The following is a 23,542-nucleotide window of genomic DNA, read 5'->3' as shown; positions in this document are numbered from 1 at the left end:
AAATCGTTTTAAAATTAAAAGTTACATTAATGTTATAATAACTCATTTGTAAATTGTAAAAAATGTATTCCATATTGTATAATAGACCTAATGTTTTAAAATAAATTTAACATTAAAAAAATGTATTCATAGTTTTATAAAGTTAACATAAGCTAATTTATTTTAAGATTAGTTCCCATGGGATTTTTTTTAAGCCTCTCCCGCTATAATTTTCAATGAGAAGGTGTTGCATTAACAGTGGTTGGCCATGCTATGTTACGCATATTTACGCCTCCCAGTATTATGGCATTAGTTTTTTTGACATTTCCATCTTTAATTATCCATACTAATGTTGTGATTCTTTTTTCTGTATATATCAACATTTATTTGGTGAGGAATGAGCACCGACATACACTGCAAGCATAGAACATCCCCGCAGCTCGAGGTGTTGTGTAGTAAAATCTCCATAAGGGAACAGTGATTATGCCTAATAGAGAAGTTGGTAGTTGCATGCTATCCTAAAAAATAACGAGGAGATGGGGACAAGACATGGAGAGTTTTAATTACCCAGGATATAAACCACGGGCATAGAACACACTGAGGAATGCGGTGTAGATCTGAGAAATGGGGTAGTTCAATAGCCGGAACCACTGGGAGACAATTGGGGAACAACAGCATGTGATAACCAAAGAATTAATAATAGGTATAATGTTAAGAGAAAAATACCCAATAATTTAGTGAATACGGCCATGCATAGATGAGTCCCGCTAAAAGCTCGCAATGGAGCACATAAAGCGAGGCGAGAGTAAGAAAAGAAGGGTATTTGACTATGATATGAGGAGGTATATGATTGCCCTTCATTTTCTCCTATAATATTCACAGATTTAAAATTTACGGTTATCCTGGGATAGATGCATCAAGGGTCTAGCCAGGGAAAGGGAAACCATATGGGTGGATTAACGGCTCCCGAAATATACCTTGGGGGTGAGACCCACGTTTTAATGAAAGGTAAGCTACAGATAACTAGCGAAATCTAACTATAATCTTTGAGTGGATTAATTAAATGATAAAGGAGTCAGATAGGAAGGTGACTCCTGGGAGTCTTTGTCCCTCTGATTATATTTCCATAACAGATAGATGTACGTTTTTAATAATATACGGTCGAGTGATGGATCCCTTTGGAAGAAGCTACATCTCAATTAAAAGGAAAAGCAAAGAATGAATAAAAATCTTTGTCAGTAAATATCAAAGTAAATAAATAGATCAAATAGAAATATATAAAATAAAGTGAGTGAAGGTAAAGCCACATGGATATAAATTTATGTTTTTGTTTTCCAGAAAGGGAATCTAAACTCTATTAAAGGATCAAAGTTATGATCACATTGAGCCATATTCTACAGCGTAACTGTCAGCCTCAACGGTCAGTATAAGCAATGCAAGTGTATGAATGGAGTAGTAATGGAAGGTGAATGATAGTTGAGATGGAATGATTTGGACACACTAAAGAAATATGGCAGATAAAAACTAGGATATTCTTCTAACCTCATATTGAAATGTAATGCACTTTGTCTCTCTTTTTTTGTTTTGTCTCCTTTCTTTCTTTTAAAAATATCTATACAGTATATTCGGAGGATACATAGAATAATATCATAGATGGGTAGCAGAAATGTTTTTCAACTAATACTTAACACCAGATGTGACCTATGTCAGCTTAAAGTGGATGATTAGGAAATGAAATGTTCTTTGATAAATGCAAAGATGTGCAGCCCAGACTATAGCTGATTTCCTTTTCTCTTGTATTTGTATAGTTATAAAATTGTCCATTGAGAAGAGTGACCGCATATTGAATTTGTCCTGAAGAAGGTGGCTCTATATATATTGATTTTAAACCACTAAAACGCGTTGACGCCTGTGTATACTAAGAAATCCAAAAAAAGTCAAGAGACATTTGGATATAAAGGAAATCCTTGTACAAATGGTCCCACACAAATCTTGTATGACTATTGGATCATATTGATGTTTAAACAGACATTTATGCCAGTTTTTTTTAACTGGGGTTTCTATTTGTTTCTGATGACTGTTTTTTGATTACCGTTTTTTTTATTTTTGTTTTGCATTCTTGGACCAACTACAGTGGAATGTATAAATTGTGAAAAATGTTTTAATATAATGATTGTTTGTATATTCGCGGGATGTTTCCGAGATTTTAATCCAGAGAAAAAAGAGAATTTTTATTAATAAACAGTGTAAGCATTAAATTTCAGTTTGAGAGTATATTTGGGATCTGTTTCTGCCATTCTGGTGCAGTGATATAAATTAGATGTATGGTGAAGACCCTGAGTGTATCAATTGAAATCAATCAATCAATCAATCAGTGACACTTATAAAGCGCGCTACATACCCATAGGGTCTCAAGGCGCTGGGGGGGGGGGGGGTGCCGCTACTGCTCGAACAGCCAGGTCTTCAGCTTCTTCCTGAAGGAGAGGTGGTCTTGGGTCAAGCGCAGGTCGGACGGGAGGGAGTTCCAGGTCTTGGCGGCCAGGTAGGAGAAGGACCTTCCTCCTGTAGTCGCTCTTCGGATGCGGGGGACGGCGGCGAGGGCGTGGTTGGCTGATCGGAGGTGGCGTTTGGGAGCGTGAAAGGATGGTATGAAAGCACGTAAGATTTTCCTCCAGGGATTTTCCTATCGGCTTAAGTACAAAATCCTCCCCCTCCTCCTCCACCCATGATACTTGGGCCACTGAAATAAGAGGTGCAGTCCCTTCTGGATATCAGGGTATAACATGTGCAACTTGAGTATTTTGCTGTGTGGAAAGTTTATGAGATTTCAGAACGTTCTTAGGAGCCAGGCTGATTAGGGAATTTCATGCTAGATACCTGAATAAATAAAAACCCTTTACAGAATCACAGAGGGGGGTCTTCGGGCAGAGGGTATTGCCATGAATTTAGAAGAGAGGTAAGTCAACAGCATGGGGAGTTAGAATGAGTCGCTGATAGGAAGTTCACTGAATTGGGTGAGGAGAAAGAGCAAACTACATTTCCCCCATAATACGAGATCTGGAAATATTGTGTATTAGAAACTATGTTAGACTGGGGTTTAGAACCTGAGATCAAGAACTAGACCACAAACCCAAAACTGTACCCACTTCTTCATTAGAAAGCCCATACCCGAGGAAGCACAGGCAATATGACTATTTAAGCCAGAGGAAAATATGCAGTAATTGCTTGGTAACTGTCTCTGTCTCTTTGCACCATATTCTAGTTTCCTTCACTGTTGTGATTTTCTCCCTTTCCAGTAATTTCTAACTACTCTCTAAGTCTGGACTTGCCTCGGAATCCAGGGGCTTCATCCCTGTATTCAAGTTGTCCTGGGGCTCATAACAGCTGAGTCCACCAAGGAGTTCTGTAGACAATGAGGATTATTGTGTATATGTTTGCTTCCTTTCTACACTATACTTTCTGAGTGTTCTGTTGTTTTTCTATCAAGACACCTTTACCTGTTGAGCCGGTCTACATTCTGAATGATCTAAAGAAGCAAATGAGTGGCACCTACAGTGCTATCTCCCTATCGCCATTTTTCCCCTCTTCATCTCTGTTTTGTGTGTATGTGACTCACTATCAACAGACTGAGTAGCAGTTTTGGGATTCTCGACTGCATTGTAGCTCTCCAAAGCAAGTTTGGCAATTATCAGGTTATCCGGTGTGGCACTCAAGTTTTAAGACTGGGTGCTTATTTAACAAAGAGTCTTTCTAAAGTGTGTGTGCCCGGATAGTTTCCTCCAGATTAAGTGGGTGGGGTAAATTGGGCCTATGCAATCTTTGGAACAACTCCTCTACAATCATCCAGCGTTCCAAAGGGGTTGCTAAAGCAGCATGTTTGGAAAACATCCATTTTGAATTGCACAGGTGCATTACTATGGATTCCTTTGCTAATAGATTCATTCTTCATAAGCCATTTTCTAGGTATAAAGTATATCTAGACTCTATTTAACCAACATTGGCTAGGTCCCTGTTCATCAAGTTCTGTTTTGGAGTCCTAAAATTAATATGCACACATCTAAGTGGGATAATGTCTCAAACAATGCGGCTTTATAAGAGCTGTGAACCAATATTGCTGTCCAAAACATTGACCAAGACCTATTTTTCTGTCTAATTTTAGTAAAACCCCAATGCAAATCTATAAGACATTTATGCCTCACCCTGGCTTTTTAGCACTTCGATTATTTTTAACTGATACCTCGCCTCTTATTGACTTCAGACTGAGCAGAGTTTTGCACGTTGTGCATTTAATTAGAAAAAGGAAAGGCAAAAAGCTTTAATTCATTTTAGCACATGCAGTGGTCTTTGAAAATATTTTTTACTGATATAGTATACAGTAGCTGCATTATTACTGATTGATCATCACACATGTATGCTTGGGCACAAGGGGGGGGGGGGGGTTCTCCATTACACCAGGTCCACTAGTTCTAGAGGAGGATTGCTAGCTTAGTCGAATGGCATAGCGTACCGTTTTCACATTTTTTGTCACTGGTCTGTGCTTGATGCAAATTATCCATTGAACCTCTCTTCCCTTCTGTTCGTCCTATGCTATTTTGTACACCATTGATAATATGACAACGAATTGTGTAATACTGCATGTTTTATTGGGCGTTTGCATAAACATGTTTTATTTATGTACAACTTTTTAAGGTTTTTCACCAAAATAAAGTACTTGTAGAGTGAGAGAAGTGGGGGGTGACTCCAGAAAGAGGGCCACAGCTTTAATACAAGTAAGAGAGACACAGACAAGAACTTAGCATGATCAATAATAAAATAACATAAACAAAAAACGTATTTTGAGGTACACACTTTTATAAATCAAACAATGCTAATTAAAAAAGTGTTTTTTATTGTTTGAGGACTGAACAAGTTAGTCAACTTGGGCACGATTTGTTGATGTTTGTTGTAACACCCGTATAAAATAGATGTTATTATGTTTTGAATATGTTTTACTTTTTAAACAATATATCTTTTGAAAAAACTGTGAGTCCTTAAATTGAAAACTTTACCCAATATTATTATTGTTTATCCATGGCAAATTATTTTCCTGTTTCAATCAAACCGGTGCACTCCTTGATCACAGTTTGAGTGATAAAAGAGTACTATTTATAAGTCATTGTTCTCAAGGGAATCTTCTTACATGTTTATAATACAGCGAGGGTCCCATAATGGAGTAATGTTTCACCATTAACAGGAATGCTGCAAGACAATGAAAACTCTCAAACAATAAAAACAATGGCCGAAAATTGCTGCCCTGCACATCTAGCATGCTGTACCTTAATTGAAAAGCACAACTAGAATAAAATCACTTGCAAAGGAAAAACACAAGGGATAGCTTATAGACCACAAAATAATTGACCAGCATCCTACCTATAATATCTAACAACACATAAATCTGGGTAGTATTCCATGCTGGAGAAAATTAAGGTGGATAGGACACTATTGCACAGATACATGCTGATACAAATTGTCTTTGTAATTGATAATATGAAAGAAAGACAATCAGAATCAGCCTTTGCATAAACCTGTGTGATAAATGTTTAAAAATAATGGATGTGAAGAAATGCAATGCAAAGCTAGTGATATATTAAGTAAAACATTATCTTATATCATTTATATATCGATTGTGTGATTTAATATACATACTGTTTTTCTTGTACAGAAGAACTTCAAAGCAGTTAGACTCGTAGTTATCAAACGTCTGCCTAACTTTCTGAATGGTCTTCTTATCCGTCAATTCTCCATACATAAAACTAGAAAACAAAAATCACTGAATATTTTAACAGAAATACAACTATGTTGAACTACTATGCTCTTTCAAATTGCATGCTTAAGTTGTACTATGTTGACTATCTTCCGTCATCATCCAGTGCAACATCCCTTATGTCACTTCTAGATACAAGAAGAGTTGTATAGATTACTGCAATTGCAATACAATTTTGCACCATACATATAATAAAAAAAGTAAAGGAAAGATGCATCATCTCAATAAAGCAAATATCAAAGATAAATATAAATTATTCATAAGCATTTTCTGCTGCATTTGGTTTTGTCCATACTTTGAGTTACAGTTCTGATGCATCTTCGGGCTATTCACAATCCATTAAGTGAAAATTACAGACTGGTTGTGTCCCGCCCAGCATTTTTTAATGCATCTGACATACAAATCTGTCACATCACAAATGTATGTTCACAGGAGGTCACACCACCTCCTTCATCATGAATATTAAAGAGGGAGCAGACTTTTTTTCACCTCTCTGAGAAAGCATGTGAATGCAAAGATGAAGGAACATGCGACCTCTAACCCTGCATTTACAGTCCTGCAATGCAAACTTATTTTAAGTGGCCCATCTCCAAGTGTCTCTGGACTCCTAGCAGTATCTATATTCTTTGCTAGCATATTAAATGCCTAACAAGTTTGAGACTATCTAAGGTATAGTTGTTACAGATAAGGACACTTGATTGATTAATAGATTGGGTTCTCTTAGTATAAAATGCATATCTCTGCAAGAATGTAATATCACTAATTACTGCTTTTAACCACATCCCATATTTAATTGGTATTATTTCATTCATAAACCACAAAAGAATATGTAACAAAAAACAAAAACCTTTCTCCAAGTAGCAACAAAATCGATATCTCATGCTTAGTCTTTCTCTGGTCTCCTTAACCACCTCTTAAAAATATGCAAAGCTAAAGCAACTTATATCAAACATTTTATGTGGTTAGACGATTCCTTTTGTAGAAAAAAATCCCATGCTATCAGCACAAACATCTTGATTTATCTACAAAAAAGCTTCTTCCCTTTCTCCTCTTAAAAACTGTTTAAAAAAATACCAGATTCAATGGGTTCCATTGGAATGGAGTCCTGAATTTTTATCTTTTTAAACGGACCATAATGGGTTTGAATCAGTTAACAGTGAAGTAATATTCCAGCACCTAACATTTTAAAAACCTCCTAATGCACTAATAGCGGATCCAACTAGTTAATACTGGAAATTTTATTTATGAATAGTATTATGAATTTATGAGCATCAACCTTCTCAAACATCCCAGAGAATTCAATTCCTCCCCCCTCTTATCTTTAAGCATGTGCTAAGATTTGGTAGGAAATAAAAGTGGAAGGGTGGGAGAGTTTAGGTACTCCAATTCCCAACATCCCTCCCAAAACATCCTATTAAAATGTTGTTTTTAAATCTACAATAATTGTGATCACAAAGATGAATCCAATACAAAATCAGAATATTGTTTTAATAAATAAACACATATTCGGTTAAGAGTGTATTCTCAACTGCCTCCAATACTTGTAGCCTTTTTCACAGGGGATATTCCCATCTAGATTATTAACAATGAAAGTGAATGGTGTTTGCATTTTCACTAACTTTCATTCCTTTCACTTCATTACAAATTTGGAATTGCAAACGACCCTTTTAGAATGTGATGGATCTGTATTTAGCAATAGGAACACAAATCACATTTATTCCGGACACAACTAGTCTTGTCTTGTGATGAAAAGAATATTCTGATCTTGATAGATTCTAATATATATCATACCTACTTTATATTCAAAGATAAATTATATTTAAAAATCTTAGGGTAAAAAAATACATCGTAATCTTGTTCCATCATAAGTGACCATGTACATGGACCTGATTGAAAACAGGCTGAGTTTAGTTCTGTGGAAGCCAAACATCCCATTGGCCATTTGTCCAAACATCACTGAATATTTTAACAGAAATACAACTATCTTGAACTACTATGCTCTTTCAAATGGCATGCTTAAGTTGTACTATGTTGACTATCGTCCGTCATCATCCAGTGCAACATCCCTTATGTCACTGCTAGATACAATAAGAGTTGTATAGATTACTGCAATTGCAATACAAATTTGCACCATACATGTAATAAAAAAAGTAAAGGAAAGATGCACCATCTCAATAAAGCAAATATCAAAGATAAATATAAATTGTTCATAAGCATTTTCTGCTGCATTTGGTTTTGTCCATACTTTGAGTTACAGTTCTGATGCATCTTCGGGCTATTCACAATCCATTAAGTGAAAATTACAGACTGGTTGTGTCCCGACCAGCATTTTTTAATGCATCTATCATACAAATCTGTCACATCACAAATGTATGTTCACAGGAGGTTACACCACCTCCTTCATCATGAATATTAAAGAGGGAGCAGGAATTTTTTTCACCTCTCTGAGAAAGCATGTGAATGCAAAGAAGAAGGAACAGGCGACCTCTAACCCTGCATTTACAGTCCTGCAATGCAAATTTATTTTAAGTGGCCCATCTCCAAGTGTCTCTGGACTCCTAGCAGTATCTATATTCTTTGCTAGCATAATAAATGCCTAACAAGTTTGAGACTATCTAAGGTATAGGTGTTACAGATAAGGACACTTGATTGATTAATAGATTGGGTACTCTTAGTATAAAATGCATATCTCTTCAAGAATGTAATATCACTAATTGCTGCTTTTAACCACATTCCATATTTAATTGGTATTATTTCATTCATAAACCACAAAAGAATATGTAACAAAAAACAAAAACCTTTCTCCAATTAGCAACAAAATCGATATCTCATGCTTAGTCTTTCTCTGGTCTCCTTAACCACCTCTTAAAAATATGCAAAGCTAAAGCAACTTATATCAAACATTTGATGTGGTTAGACGATTCCTTTTGTAGAAAAAAATCCCATGCTATCAGCACAAACATCTTGATTTATCTACAAAAAAGCTTCTTCCCTTTCTCCTCTTAAAAACTGTTAAAAAAAATACCAGATTCAATGGGTTCCATTGGAATGGAGTCCTGAATTTTTATCTTTTTAAAAGGACCATAATGGGTTTGAATCAGTTAACAATGAAGTAATATTCCAGCACCTAACATTTTAAAAACCTCCTAATGCACTAATAGCAGATCCAACTAGTTAATACTGGAAATTTTATTTATGAATAGTATTATGAATTTATGAGCATCAACCTTCTCAAACATCCCAGAGAATTCAATTCCTCCCCCCTCTTATCTTTAAGCATGTGCTAAGATTTGGTAGGAAATAAAAGTGGAAGGGTGGGACAGTTTAGGTAATCCCATTTCCAACAGCCCTCCCAAAACATCCTAATAAAATGTTGTTTTTAAATCTACAATAATTGTGATCACAAAGATTAATCCATTACAAAATCATAATATTGTTTTAATACCTAAACACATATTCGGTTAAGAGTGCATTCTCAACTGCCTCCAATCCTTGTAGCCTTTTTCACAGGGGATATTGCCATCTAGATTATTAACAATGAAAGTGAATGGTGTTTGCATTTTCACTAACTTTCATTCCTTTCACTTCACTACAAAGTTGGAATTGCAAACAACCCTTTTAGAATGTGATGGCTCTGTATTTATCAATAGGAACACAAATCACATTTATTCCGAACACAGCTGGTCTTGTCTTGTGATGAAAAGAATATTCAGATCTTGATAGATTTTAATATATATCATAACTACTTTATATTCAAAGATAAATTATATTTAAAAATCTTAGGATAAATGATACATCGTAATCTTGCTCCATCATAAGTGACCATGTACATGGACCTGATTGAAAACAGGCTGAGTTTAGTTCTGTGGAAGCCAAACATCCCATTGGCCATTTGTCCACAATCAATATTTCCCAAATCTATAGAACACTCATAATACACTCACCCGATTAATTGGCAGTGTTAGGGGAGGAAGCTAGTGGAGTCAGGGAAGACACTCAATGCCTTAAGTCTTAAAGGCCCACCATGAGATTGCCATTTTTCAGGCCCATAAAATTTAACTTTATGCACTGTGTGCACTGCACTAGAAAGTTCCACCAATTTGCCTAATATGCTTGGTAAGGTAATATAACACACTGCAAAGTAATTGGGATAAGACTATGTGCACAATTACCAAAATTACCCAGGTGAAGATTAGCCTCACATCTTGTTGGGCCCTTCTGAATCTCACAGAAGAGCTGCAGAGCAACCACTATACGAAACTGTTCAACAGACTTGATCAAATTATTGCCAAGAGGACATAGTCCAAATGTGGAGAGCTTCATTTGCTCTGAGCTTTGCTAAATGGAATGCTGGACTATAGTGCTGCAGGGCTGGAGTAAAGTGGATGTATGAATATCGTGCCTGACACCAGAACAACATGCAGTGAGGGTCAAATGACAAGAATATTGAGGAATCTGAGGAGAATTCTAGCCTGAGTACTATATAATGATTATTTTTATACCTGTTTTGTTTCCTATTGCAGACATGTATTACACAAATAAATTCTGGTTGGTTGCAAATGTGCTACCACCTGACAATATGCACTGGCATGTTGTTTTTACTCTTGAGAAATGTGCTCTGAATTGGAATTGGAAAATCTATCAAATGAATTAATAGAAATGTATCATATTATTAAACCAATGGGCCTATTAGGATGGCGGACCGACCTGCGTCCGTCCGCCACCCCAGAGGAGGAGGGACCGTCCGCAAGAGGCAGCGGCGGTCCCTCCGTGCTGATTAGGATGTGACCGCCACCCTGGTGGTCACATCCTGTATATTTAACATTGCGGCGGGTGCTGCTTGACGCAGCACACGCCGCAATGTTAAAAAACCATGTTTTCCTTTGCGTGCACGAAGCTGCAGGCACCGCGTAGTGCCTGCCGCTTCGTGCACACAAAGGCAGGGGGGAGGAAATGCCACTGTGGAAAGGCATAGGACCCCCGACATCCTAATATGGCTGGCAGTGTCTGATAGACACCGCCAGCCATGTTAGAGCTTTCCCGTCACGGTCAGAAGCCGACCGCGGCGGAAAAGCGGCAGACGGAAAAAAGATCCCCCAGCCATCCTAATCTGCGGGGGGTCTTTTTTCTGTCCGCAGCAGTTAATCCGCATCCTCCGGGCCAGCGGTGACTTCCGCCGGTCCGGAGGATGCGGATTAACCGCAATCTTAATGAGCCCCTAAGTCTGGGAATAGGAAAAACAAGACTGACATTTTTGAATGAGTTTGTGGAAATTTAGAACAATGGGTTTGAAAGAGATGTTTTTACAAAGGAAACAGAAAAAATTAATATAGCAATGGTGCCTACAGATTTTCATCCAGAAATACAAACGAGTTTTAACCATCAGCTAATTACTATGTGTGAGTAGACTAGTTTCAAACGCAGAAACTTTTAAAGCATGTTAAAAAATAAATGTATTGAAATGACTTGTTGACATGCAGTATTTAAGAGGGGTTTTACTGAATGCCTCCCAAACAATTAGCACAATAATACCCCAGGAAACATCTAATTCTCGCAGGTAAAAAGCACAGAAAATCAATACAAAATATTTTTCTACTGACTTTGTTTTATATTTTATATTTTACCATTTTTAATTGTATTTTTAAAACTTTGATATTCAATTGGTTGTGTCTTTTTATTCAGCAATGCTTTTAATATTTTGAAATGTATGTTTCTAGAATACTTTTTATGGCAATATAGTATTATGAAATAAAGTTAATTTGACTGACACTACAATAATCATAATCGAAAAATAATAAGGCAACAATGGAAAATTATACGCATCATGCGTACACCAGTTCAAAACAACTTTATTTCGATTCATAACGAATCATAAAAAGCACATAAACACAGAATGCATAATTAGGGGTGCAGTTACAAAAAATTGATGTCACAGTTAAGATAGAACAATTAAAATATTTACAAATTTTAAAAAATGCAGCAATTTTCCAATAGTACCATACGGTGTCGCCAATACTGTTATATTGTCAATTTCCAGAAAGTTTTTTGAGGCGAAAAGCAGCTACCAAAAAGTTTGCGACACTGAACATTGTTACTGGTGAATCTAACTTTTTTAAATAGAATAGAGCAGGCTTGGCTTGGACAAACCCCTTGTCTTTAAGCAACGGAACAATGTACTTTTTCCTGGGCAGGGCATATGTATTACAAAAGAACATAAAGTGAATGGTGTCCTGCAGAGAGTAACTATCACATTTACAGACCGCTAAATCCTCGGGTTTAGCCCACACCTTACACTGCGTACACCAGAAAACATAACTTCAGAAATAGTCAAGATATTGCACCTCAAAAATTGGGAAACAAATGCTGATTAGACACTTCAGAATGTGTGATTTGTATCACACCCAGATACATTATTGAATTGTGCTTTTTGGATTGTTTTGTAGAGTATCCCCTGAAGAAGGGCGTGGCCCGAAATGCTTCGGGATTTGTGATAATCTGCTTTGAAAAGACTTATCTAATGATGGAAATTTACTTTTGGATATCTTACGTTGATTGAATCATGAAGCAGTAATTTCAACAACTGTTGAATAAACAGTGAATACCGAATGAACAATTTGTCGTTTAATCATCATCACCCTCTTATGTTTTGAATGAACTAGACCCATGGGTCCTTCTTGTTGTGCACAGAGGTGCTCTCTCTCAACAGAGTGAGCTTTGTATGATGTCTTCCAAGATGACAACCATAATCCGGTTTCCATAAGTGAATATACATTCTAAGGGTCAAAAGCCTTCTGCCACCCAGAAGGACCTTAAAATATGTTTAAAGAAACATGCTGTTATAAACTTTTGAGGACACAGTTCCAATGCTGCTGAACCTGCTGAAGGTGAATGTTTGATTTATGATCAAGTAAGGAGGATATATGATTCTAAAAACTACATGAAATGTAAATTGTGGTATGAGCAGAGCATGGACACATACCTTGCTGATTTACATGTTTATTTCCAGATTTATTATAAATTATCCCTTGGGGGAGGGCCTTCAATTACACGGAATGCGTTTAGTATTGTGAGATCTTATGTATAATGAGAGTAATGTTTTGGATGCAACATTAAAAATATTGTGTATTATTTATGAGGAAAAGACTGATGGAAACACCATATGAATTTTATTAGAGTATTATATGCCTTTAATGCGGGATGGAACACAATAATGGTTCCAAAGTGCATTTCTAACCTGTAGAAATAGTGAAAATAACTGTTGTATGTGGTGGTTTCACATTCCTTGATATCCCAGGATATACCACAGATCAGTGGAGATGGAGAAGCTGACGTGAATACCTTACGAAAGGAGCAAAATGATTCACTAAAGAATAACTAGAGAGTAAGCCAATTTTATTGCTTACCATCATTTCTCTTTGAGATCCCTGGCTGGAAATAGAACAGTGATTTGAGAAGAGGTATGAATTAGTAGACCCCTCTTCTCAAACGTGAAAATCCCAATTATTCACCTAAACTAGCACATAAAAAACAATTAAAACAAATAACTTTTACATTTGTTTTCAGATATTATTTTTCCAGACCATGAGACCTCCAGACACAACTGCCACTAAAATTCTTGAAATCTAAATTAAACATCCATTCAGTTTTTATTCCTATGAAATATGAGTTCTGAAGCAAAGCTGCCATAGGCCAGTGCATCTTTCTAGCTTTCTTGATGTTTCATTTTAATTGTGGGTAAATAATCTAGCCTTACAATTCCACAGGTAACCCAAATGGAAAGGGCAGTGTGGGCTATTCTTGTGGGCTAGGTATTATTGTATTTTAATTCTTGATTATCAGCCTGAGTTCCTGGTAGGCAGTTGGGCCAATCCCATAACAGCAAGTGATACATTGGGGTAGCAAAGATGCACCATTTTTGTAAAGCCTGTATGGCTAATGTGGAAAGGGGCGACCACTCGGTCCCCCCGAACGTATGGTGGAGTACCCCGATCCCCCCGGGAGGCCATCTTGGGCGGGGGGCGAGTCTCGGCTGGTATGCCCGAAGCGGCGTAGCCGGGGCGCGCCTTTTCCCGCCCTGGAGTGGGTTGTCCTAGACGCTGACGCCACCGGCCACGCCCCCGGGGGGCAGGCGGAGGCGGGTTTACGCCCGCCCGAAGACGGATAAAAGGAGCAACAAGCCAAGAAAGCATCCTTTTGTTCCTGTGCTCTGAAGCTGCACCTCCCCGCTGCACGTGAGCTCGAGACGGAACGAAGAGCCAATTTTGAGCGTTGTAATTTTGTTCTTGTTTTACAGATATCTGCGTTGGAGAATGCCGGGCAAGAAGGTCGGAAAGCGGGTCGGTACCGATCAGATGCTCCGCATGCTCATAAAAGAGGTTGCTGATTTGAAGAAACAGATGGCGGAAAAGAACGGGGAGGGAGGCCCGAAGCGAATCGTCGGACCAGCTTTGCCGGGAGTAGTCCCTAGCGGGAGAGGCAAGAGGTCCAAGAGGGGGGCACCTGGGGGGGAGACCCCGGTTCCTGATACACCGATAGAGGAGCCAATCCTGGTTCCGAAGGAGGGGCACCCGATTCCCGTGGTAGTCACCCCCGTGAACGGAGAAGATATGCCTCCAGAGTTGGCTGCACAACTGGCAGCATGGTTGGGAAAGGATAGCGAGGGCGTGATGAGGCAATTGCAGGAATCTAGACAGGCTGCGAAGGCACCATCTTTTGTTCCCCCGCAGGCTCCGGTGGCTGAGATCGCGGTAGACGCAGGTTCGGCAGCAAGTACGGCACCTAGTTCAGGTAAGCGGCTACTGCCGATTGCGGGGGAGGGGTCTGTACCCTCGCGAAGGGAGAAAGTGGCCCAGCATGTTCCACTTGAGATTAAGGAAAAGATTTGGGCTAATAAGTATGTGAACATGTTTTCTTTGCTTACTGACCATTACGAGATTGAGCATGTGAAGGCCCAAAAAGAGCTTATGCATCCGAGTGTTTGGCGCGCAAAAATGGCCGCCTTTAAAGTCGATGAGAACATAGGTACTTGGGGCAGAGCATTTGGCATTTTCACCTCCATTATGGGTGAGCGAAGGCCTGAGTTGTTGACAGAACTGCCTATTTATCAGACACGTATTATGGAGTTTTCTCAGGCTTATGAGGGCAATCATTGGTTTTGTTATGACAATATTTTTAGGAAGGCTAAGGAGCACGATCCTGCTCTAACTTGGGACAGTTATGACTCCATTTCGTGACAAAAAATGGAGAACTCGGGCATGTTAAAGGTACCATTGGTGGGGGGTAGCGGGGGGGAGTCTTCCCGCCAAACCTCTGGGACACCCTTTCGGACGGGTGCAGGTAACGAGCACCACTCGAAGTCGAGTGGCAACGCAGGGAAAAAGGGGATTTGTTGGAGTTTTAACAGGGGAAAATGTACAAGGCCTCAGGGGTCATGCAAATTTAGACACGAGTGTGGGGGTTGTGGACAGTCCTCTCACCCTGAGACCATGTGCAGAGCCAAAACGGGTGATAACGGAGGTAGGGGAAGCGCCAAACAGGTCTGAAATAGTCCGAGGGGCGCCTTTACCTACCCCGGTTGATACCATGGCAATGATTCCTTGGCTCAATGAATATCCGGATCATGTCTCAGCAGGGGTGTTGCGAGATGGGTTTTCGTATGGTTTCCGCATTCCAGTGGGGGACTTTCGGGGTAAATCAAGTTGTAAGAACCAACTGTCGGTCCTGCAGCATACGGCGGTGGTACAGGTAAAGATTGGGAAAGAGGTGACTCGAGGGCGGGTTGCCGGTCCATTCGATCTACCGCCGGTTGCTAACTTTGTTTGTTCTCCCTTAGGGGTGGTCCCCAAGAAGGACCCGGGTGAGTTTAGGCTAATACATAATTTGTCAGCTCCACGAGGTCTTTCCGTGAATGATGCGATAGACCCGGAAGTGTGTTCGGTGCGGTACGCATCTTTCGATGAAGCCGTCGCCATGTTGAATCGCCTGGGGCCCGGAGCGCTGATGGCCAAATCAGACATCGAGTCAGCGTTCCGGTTGCTCCCGGTACACCCAGACGATCAGCGTCTCCTTGGTTTCACGTTTCAGGGTCGCTATTACATGGATAAATGTATGCCAATGGGTTGCTCCATATCTTGTGCTTATTTTGAGAAGTTCAGTTGTTTTCTGCAATGGGTATTCACAAGAAAGACGGGTTTTCAGCATGTGATGCATTATCTCGATGATTTTCTGTTCCTGGGGGCAGCCGGGGATCCAGAATGTGGGCAGGCTTTATCAGAGTTTTGTGTCTTAATGAATCACTTCGGCGTGCCATTGGCACCAGGTAAGACTGTGGGTCCCTCGACTTCACTCGAGTTCCTCGGGATCGAGCTCGACTCGGAGGAGGGTTGTTTTCGGTTGCCCAAAGAGAAGGTGTTGAAATTCAGGGCATCCCTTGAAACATGTATTCGTGAGACTAAGGTGAACCTGCATCAATTGCAACAAACGGTGGGCCAGTTGAATTTTGCCCTTAGAGTAATCCCAATGGCCCGCCCCTTTTCCCGCTCGATTGCTCAAGCCATGGTCGGCCTTAAAGAGGGACATCACCGCACAAGGCTCTCGGCAGAGATTCACCAGACATGCGCATTTGGTTGGCATTTCTGGCGGATTTCAATGGTCGAATTGTCTGGAACAAGCCGGCGGTGTCATCCGAGGAGCTGGGGCTATGGACAGATTCGGCTGGGAGTATAGGTTTTGGCGCCATATTCGGTAATCAATGGTCGGCTCAAAAATGGCCGTCATGGTGGCACGAGAGCGGGCTGACGAGTAACATTGCTTTTCTCGAACTTTTCCTTATTTTGGTGGCCCTGAAAACATGGCCTGAGGGGTTCCGAGATCATTCTGTCGTGTTCTGGTCTGACAACATGACCGTGGTAGAGTGTATCGATAGTCAGGCAGCACGTTGCAAATGGATTCTGAGATTGCTCAAAGAAATTGTATTGTTGTGTATGCAGTTGAATGTGATCTTTAGGGCGCAACATGTCCCAGGGGTGCTGAACCAAGCGGCTGATGCGCTTTCTCGTTTCCGTATGCAGGCCTTCTGGGGTTTTCTGCCCACAGCGGACCCGGTGGCGGCACCCTTTCCCGAAGCTCTCTGGTCTCTCGGTGCCCCGAACTACAAAACCTCGTGGGAGAGAGTTTAGCACCCAGGACAAGGAAGGCATATGAAGGGGCGTTCCGTTCCTATTGGTCCTTTTTGGGTTCTGCTAGGGGGGAGCTTTGGGGTCAAGAAGAGCTTGTTGTAAAATTCTTGCTGTCTTTACATCGGGCAGGCAAGTCAGTAGCTACGGCCCAGAGGCATCGGGCCGCCATTTCATTTATGGCAAGGGCTCATGGGATCCAGGACCCAACAGTGTCCTTTGTGGTACAGAAAGCGCTACGGGGGTGGCAACGCCTTGAGGGTCGCAGAGTAGATGAAAGGCACCCGATAGGTCTGGATAGGTTGGCCCTGTTATTATCCGTACTCCCTTCGACATGTTCATCCCAGTATGAAACAGTGTTATTCCGGGCCGCCTTTGCGTTAGCATTCCATGGGGCAATGCGGGTAAGCGAACTGGTGGCGAAGAACAAGCGGGATACGGTGGGGGGACTGTGCTGAGAGCACATTCAGGTAAAGAGGGAGACGATGACTGTCTCGTTTGTCAGGTCCAAGGCCGATCAGGGTGCGATTGGGGATTGTGTAGTCATACATCGGATTCCCGGATCTCCCAGGTGCCCTGTGGTCTGCGTAGAGGAATATTTAGCGCAGAGGGCGTCATCATGGGGGGGGGGACCCTGTTGAGGCACGCTGATGCCACCCCACTGACGAGGTTTCAATTCCAGCGGGTGCTTACAATGGCAATTTCGGCCGCGGGCTTGAACCCCGGCGAGTTTGGGACCCATTCCTTTCGGATAGGGGCTGCTACTGAGGCTACAGCCAGGGGTCTGAGTGTGGAAAAAGTGAAACGTTTGGGGCGTTGGTCCTCGAATTGTTACAAAAGGTATGTGCGGTTGCACATGTTGTGAAGCTGCTATCATGTACTCACGCTTCTTGTTTTTGTTTGGTTTACAGTTTCGCAAGCTTACGAGGCGGGGCGGACTGTGCAGTCGACCCGACACCTGGGAACCAGCGGTCAAACATCGCCGGCTGCGGAAAAAGTGGTGTGGGTCGTGGGCCACTCATAACTGAGGCGCGCCGCGGACGTATTCAAGGCAGGTGACATGATTCACGTGGCTGGGGAATACGGGTACAGGGTGACCTTCTACGGAAGGGGCGGGCTCTGTATTGACCAGTTTCAAAGTTTTATGGAGGGTTTGTTAGGGCGGACAAGGTCACCGCCGTCTATAATCATAGTCCATCTTGGGGGTAATGATTTGGTAACCACTGGTAGACGACTGCTTCTCGAGGCAATGCTTTCCACTGTAAGTTGGTTGACGAGAAGAGTTCCAGGGTGCACAATTGCATGGTCCCATATGATTCCACGAAAAGTGTGGCGGGGGGCGATTTCGGTTTCTGCTCTGAATCACTCAGTGAAGAAGATTAATAATAAGTTGGGTAGATTGTTTCGTTCAAGTACACTGCATTCTATCCCGCATGGTTGTATCAAGGGGGACAGTATGTATTTGGGAGACGGGGTCCATTTGTCCCGGGTGGGGAACGAGTTACTCATAGGAGACCTCATAGCCTGGCTAAGGAGTTTAAAACATGACCTTTAGGCAGGAGTTGTTGTGGGGGGTCCGGATAGCCGGTCAACTATCCGGCCTGTGGCGGTAAGGTCATGATCAGTGAGCAGTAATTGGAAGATCCCTATGGGGGGGCGTCACCCATTACGGATTGGAGCGCCCGGGGGAGGTGGCCATTGGCCCCTCAACGGGGAGGCGGTCCCTTCTAAGGATGGGCCGCCGAAAGTAAAGGAAAGGCGGTCAAGGCCCCTTCCTTGATAGGAGGGGCTACGGGCCCCTCCTGGGGAATTTCCCGGGGCGAGGACACCTGCGACGGCAGATGTGGTAAGTTGTGTGGGGTGGGGAGGGGGTTTACGCTACCTTCTAGACACCTCACACGAGTCCTCGGACGACCTTTAAATGGCGTCGAGTTCATTGGGGCCCCCGTCAAGTCAAGGGAAATTGTAGATGCATTTGAGGTACAGCCTCTGTGCGGTCGCCCCTCCCAAGTGGGGGGGGTAATTCTGGTGTAGGGATCTGACACCGGTTACGACCTTGCCATTGGCCCTTAACGTTTGGATGTACAATTTCAAGTTAAATGTTTTGTAGGATGTTAGTTCGGCTAGGAGAACCTTTGTATTAGAAATATGTTAAGGTTAGCCAAACATCGTAATGTGGAAATGAAATTGTACATAATATGAAACTGTTATTTTAATGTTTTGATTTTGTTTCATATTTTAATAAATACGGCCGGGAGGGTCACTCCCTCCCGCCTTCCAAAAGTTCAGAACCGTTTCCAGTTTCCCATCCTTGGGGATTGCGTCGAGAGGGGGTGGCGGGTATCTCAGCCATATTGTTTAGCTATGCTCATAACTGCTAATGTACAAAATGGACAAATGAAGAAGATATTATGCAAATGGACCTTCCTGTAAATAGTACTGCCAGCTAACCATACATGAAAATCTAACCATACTTATTAGCACTTTCAACATTTAGGTGGAAGAAGCAAGACAGTCAATATTCACTGATTTGTTCTGTGCAAGGCGTGCTTTTCACCATTACGTCAAATTTGATTAGGAAATGGACTACTTCACCACTTTGGGATTTAAACCTCTCATTTGCATGCACCATCTCTCAGATTTGTGGTTGCTTTGAATTGTGACATAAATATCAAGTAGGCAAGATCTAAATTTCCTTAAAGACCAGGCAGCATTATTTTAATAGTTTCTTTTAAAATTATGTTTATTAAAATTTTTAGAAAATGTTGCACAATCAAAGAGTCTAATCATACATAATTATCACATCATCATCTTGCCCTCATGGCAGAGTCGTATATCATAGAATTCACCATAGGACTCCACGGTAGTATATGCGAGTTAGTGAGTACAGACCACTCAGTATCTTGCCCAGCTCTCCCATGTCTGCAGGATATACAAAGCAATGAGATTCAGCACACAGTTCTGCAATATGCAAGTAAAAATTCGAAAAACAAGGACACAAAACAAGCTGTTCAAACAATGGGCTCTAGGTGGCCTAGCTACGAGCAGGTCTAAAAAGCGGGGATCTAGGTGACCAGGGCCAAGGGAGCTCCCTGCAGTGTGCAATTATGCAAATTAGGGCCTACTCGCGACAACTGTACCAGGAAACAGCAAGACCTAGGCACAACCAATCACAACTCCAGGCAGCCAAGCCCAGAGGCACTGGTAGGGTTCGTGTAGATGCATCCTCTCTGCGGTTGCGTTTGCCGGTAACGTGTTTTCGCAGGTTTGAAAGGTCAATAGTTTCGGAACCGATCGCCATCTTGGAGCAGGAAAGGAAGAACGTTACAGAGACATGGCCAAGCATCACCCCGATTTGATTTTCTGCAGAAAGCAGGCTGCCGTGGGTGAGCGACTGAAGTCTGCAACTAGCTTACAGTTCAATTTCTGTTCAAGCCATTTGCCTGGAGTTGGCCTTTTGCTTTGCTAAAACGAGTGTTCACCAATTGTTGTGATTCTTTGGGCACACAGCAGGCAGCGTTCCTATCCCGTGAGGGAAACGGGTTCATCTTCCGCCGTGAGGGAAACGGCACCGGACGACTCGCAGACCCACGCCGGACCCACCAGCAGCAGCGGGAGGAACCACATCTCCCAGCTGCCCCGGCTCACCAGGCACACCTGTGGCTCCAGAGACGCGCCTGGAGGCGCTACAAATCAGCAGAGCACCGAGCGCTCAGTGGGGCACACAGCAGGCAGCATTCCTATCCCGTGAGGGAAACAGGTTCATCTTCCGCCGTGAGGGAAACGATATTCGACAAATAATACCCCTCCCCTTCCTAAGCGCCTTGAGACCCTCTGGGTATGTAGTACGCTATATAAATTATCTGACTTGACTTGACTTGACCAGATGACTCGCAGACCCACGCCGGACCCACCAGCAGCAGCGGGAGGAACTACATCTCCCAGCTGCCCCGGCTCACCAGGCACACCTGTGACTCCAGAGACGCGCCCGGAGGCGCTACAAATCAGCAGAGCGACGAGCGCTCAGTGGGGTACACAGCAGCGAGCATTCCTATCCCGTGAGGGAAACGGGTTCATCTTCCGCCGCGACCGGAGGCGCTACAAATCAGCAGAACGCCTCTCGCCCCGCGAGTCGCACGCGAGAGCGCCCGGGAGAAGCCTGGGACAAGGGCGGGTTGTCTGTGGCCGTCAGAGGCCAGAAGAGGCAGGGCAGGGCCCCCCCCCCTAACCTTCACCATGGGCAAAAGGAAAAAGGTATGTACCAAAGACGATGCCGGGACAAAAGCGAAACACCCTAGAAAATCCGAATCTATTATTTCGTACTTAACCTCAGCGGTGGGGGTTTTGACTAAAGAAATTGCAAATGTTGAGAAAGAACTGGGCCTGAATGCAGAGAAGATTGACCCAGCCCTGAGACATGACCACATTAGGGAGATGCCATTAGACCCAATTGTCGAGATTACCAATCGGGAATCAAACCTAACTCATACTGCACCATTAACTCCCACAGATGCATCGACCCACCATATACTCACACCCCCACGCCTATTGCCACCTCAAATAGGACGCACAAGAAGAGAAAGCCACTAAGTAGGGCAAAAAAAGATTTGGCACATACTAATAGACTGGATTCTCGCCTGAAGGGCCAAATTGGGAAACTCATTGAGGACCTATTTATTACACGCCTGGAACCTGTATTGGTATCGGTAGCTAAAGACATTGTGGACACCCTAAATACTTGTGTAGCGGGGCTTCTCTCTAAATGTGAAAAGATTGATCTGTTGTTGAGACAACATAGTGGGGTTAAGGGAGGTCTGACCCAGCCAGATGTACCAGCTAACAATCTGCCTACAGCTGATAACTCTAATCCCATACCCTGTCGGGCCCCTAGCTTGGAAAGGAATGCTAATACAGTAGGGAAGCCAAGCTTAAGGGTCGGGTCAGCAAACCCAATACTTGAAGCAAATGCATGGCAAAGTCAGGATAAGGCCAATAGTAGACACCCTCGTCAGCCTGGCTACACCCTGGAGCTCCCACCGGAAGCTGCACCTTTGGTGGCTGTATTCACAGGAGTTCCCCCGGTTAAAGGGGGTGCTTGGGAGACTACCGCTGACTTGATGAATCTAGCTAGTCAGTGGTGTGACCAGTTTAGCTCAGGCGAAGCTAATGTGGCTAGCCCAATCACTATGGTAAGGGGGGTGCGATAGGTGGGGCATCGACCAAAGAACATTCCAGGGGATTGCGTGGTGGTGAATTTTAATAACAGGAACTGTGCGGAAAGATTATTTTGGGATGGCTCAGAGCTTGTAAATAAAGGCATTAGACCCCTTCCTTTGGGGTTCTTCTACCCACCACCCAATGTCCGTAGACACCCAGCCCCACATTTCCGATTATACACAAGACCGAGCAATATAAGCACTTTAACATACCAGGCCAGGATGAGCGCCCAGTGGCACCCTGCTCAGAGGCCATCCAGGGGAGGGGTCACTGAGCACATGACTATACCTCCAGCTTCCCCGATAAATATGCAACCAAGGGGAGAGGTACAGCTTAGTAACAGGTTCTCACCCCTATCCCAGATGGAATGCAATGGTTGACTGGGCCATGTAACCTTAAGTAAGGGGAATGAGAGAGATGGCCCTATTATTCAAGCAGACCCACATTTAGTCCCATGCAAAATTTTAAGTTGGAATGTGGCGGGCATCAGATCCAAAAGCACTGACCCCATCTGGTTGCAATTTATAAAACACTTTGATATCTTGGCATTGCAGGAAACCTGGGATGTAGACTCTAGTTTCAATCTAGATGGTTTTCAAAGCTTTACCACCCCTGCGATCCGAGGGACTGTGGGGAGGTCTAAGGGTGGCTTACTCTTCCTTGTCTCCTTAGATCTTGCTGGGTCATTTAGAAAATGTAATGTGGAGTCAGATAACTTTCTTATCCTAGAATGGTCCATGCCTAATAAGCAATACCTTTTGATAAAGTTGTATAATTCTATGGATGGTCTTGAACATTTTAACATGTTAGAACAATTTTTGTCAGTCCACAAGGTTAATAATTCTTTTTCGGTAGAGATGTTTCTTATGGGAGATTTTAATATACACCCTTGCAAATGGGACTGCTATGGGGACGACTTAGATGGGTACCCAAATAGTAGGGTACCCCATTTTGAACATGGTAAACAGGGGGAGGATTTGGAGGCAATGCTTTCCAATTTGAATTTATTAGAACCAGCCAGGGAAAGTGGTAACGAGAATGTACCTACCTTTACAGGGAGGGGGTTGATTCTGTCATCAACTACATTTTTGTATCCCCCCTACTCCTGACTAAGAAGATATGTCACCATTTAGCGACCATAACCCGCTTGTACTAGAAGTCGATATGGGTGCAAAGATTGTCATCAGGGACCCAGGAAGGGAAGCACCACAAGCCATTTCCACAAAAGATCAAGGCAGACGGATAAAGTGGGACAAAATAGTCCCAGAGGCCTTTTTTGACGAACTGGTGGTCAAGACTGAGTCCAATATTGGTATCTGCCTGGATGGCAACGACGTGGGCAATGGAACAATAACCTCCTTTTCAGCAA

The 23,542-nt window shown here is 42.5% G+C and overlaps 1 protein-coding gene across 1 annotated transcript in view; it reads right to left on the bottom strand.

Annotated features, from left to right (window-relative positions):
• KCNH5 (potassium voltage-gated channel subfamily H member 5) overlaps nt 1-23,542 on the bottom strand; it is an 815,449-nt gene that overhangs the window by 588,211 nt on the left and 203,696 nt on the right. The window contains exon 3 of the mRNA XM_086937941.1: nt 5,665-5,771. Coding sequence (XP_086794067.1) covers nt 5,665-5,771 — 107 coding nt within the window. The remainder of the gene's footprint in view (nt 1-5,664; nt 5,772-23,542) is intronic.

The sequence above is a fragment of the Lissotriton vulgaris genome, chromosome 9 (assembly GCF_964263255.1).
Source record: "Lissotriton vulgaris chromosome 9, aLisVul1.2, whole genome shotgun sequence".
Taxonomy (NCBI): Eukaryota; Metazoa; Chordata; class Amphibia; order Caudata; family Salamandridae; genus Lissotriton; species Lissotriton vulgaris.
This window is presented reverse-complemented; position numbering and strand designations above follow the sequence as displayed.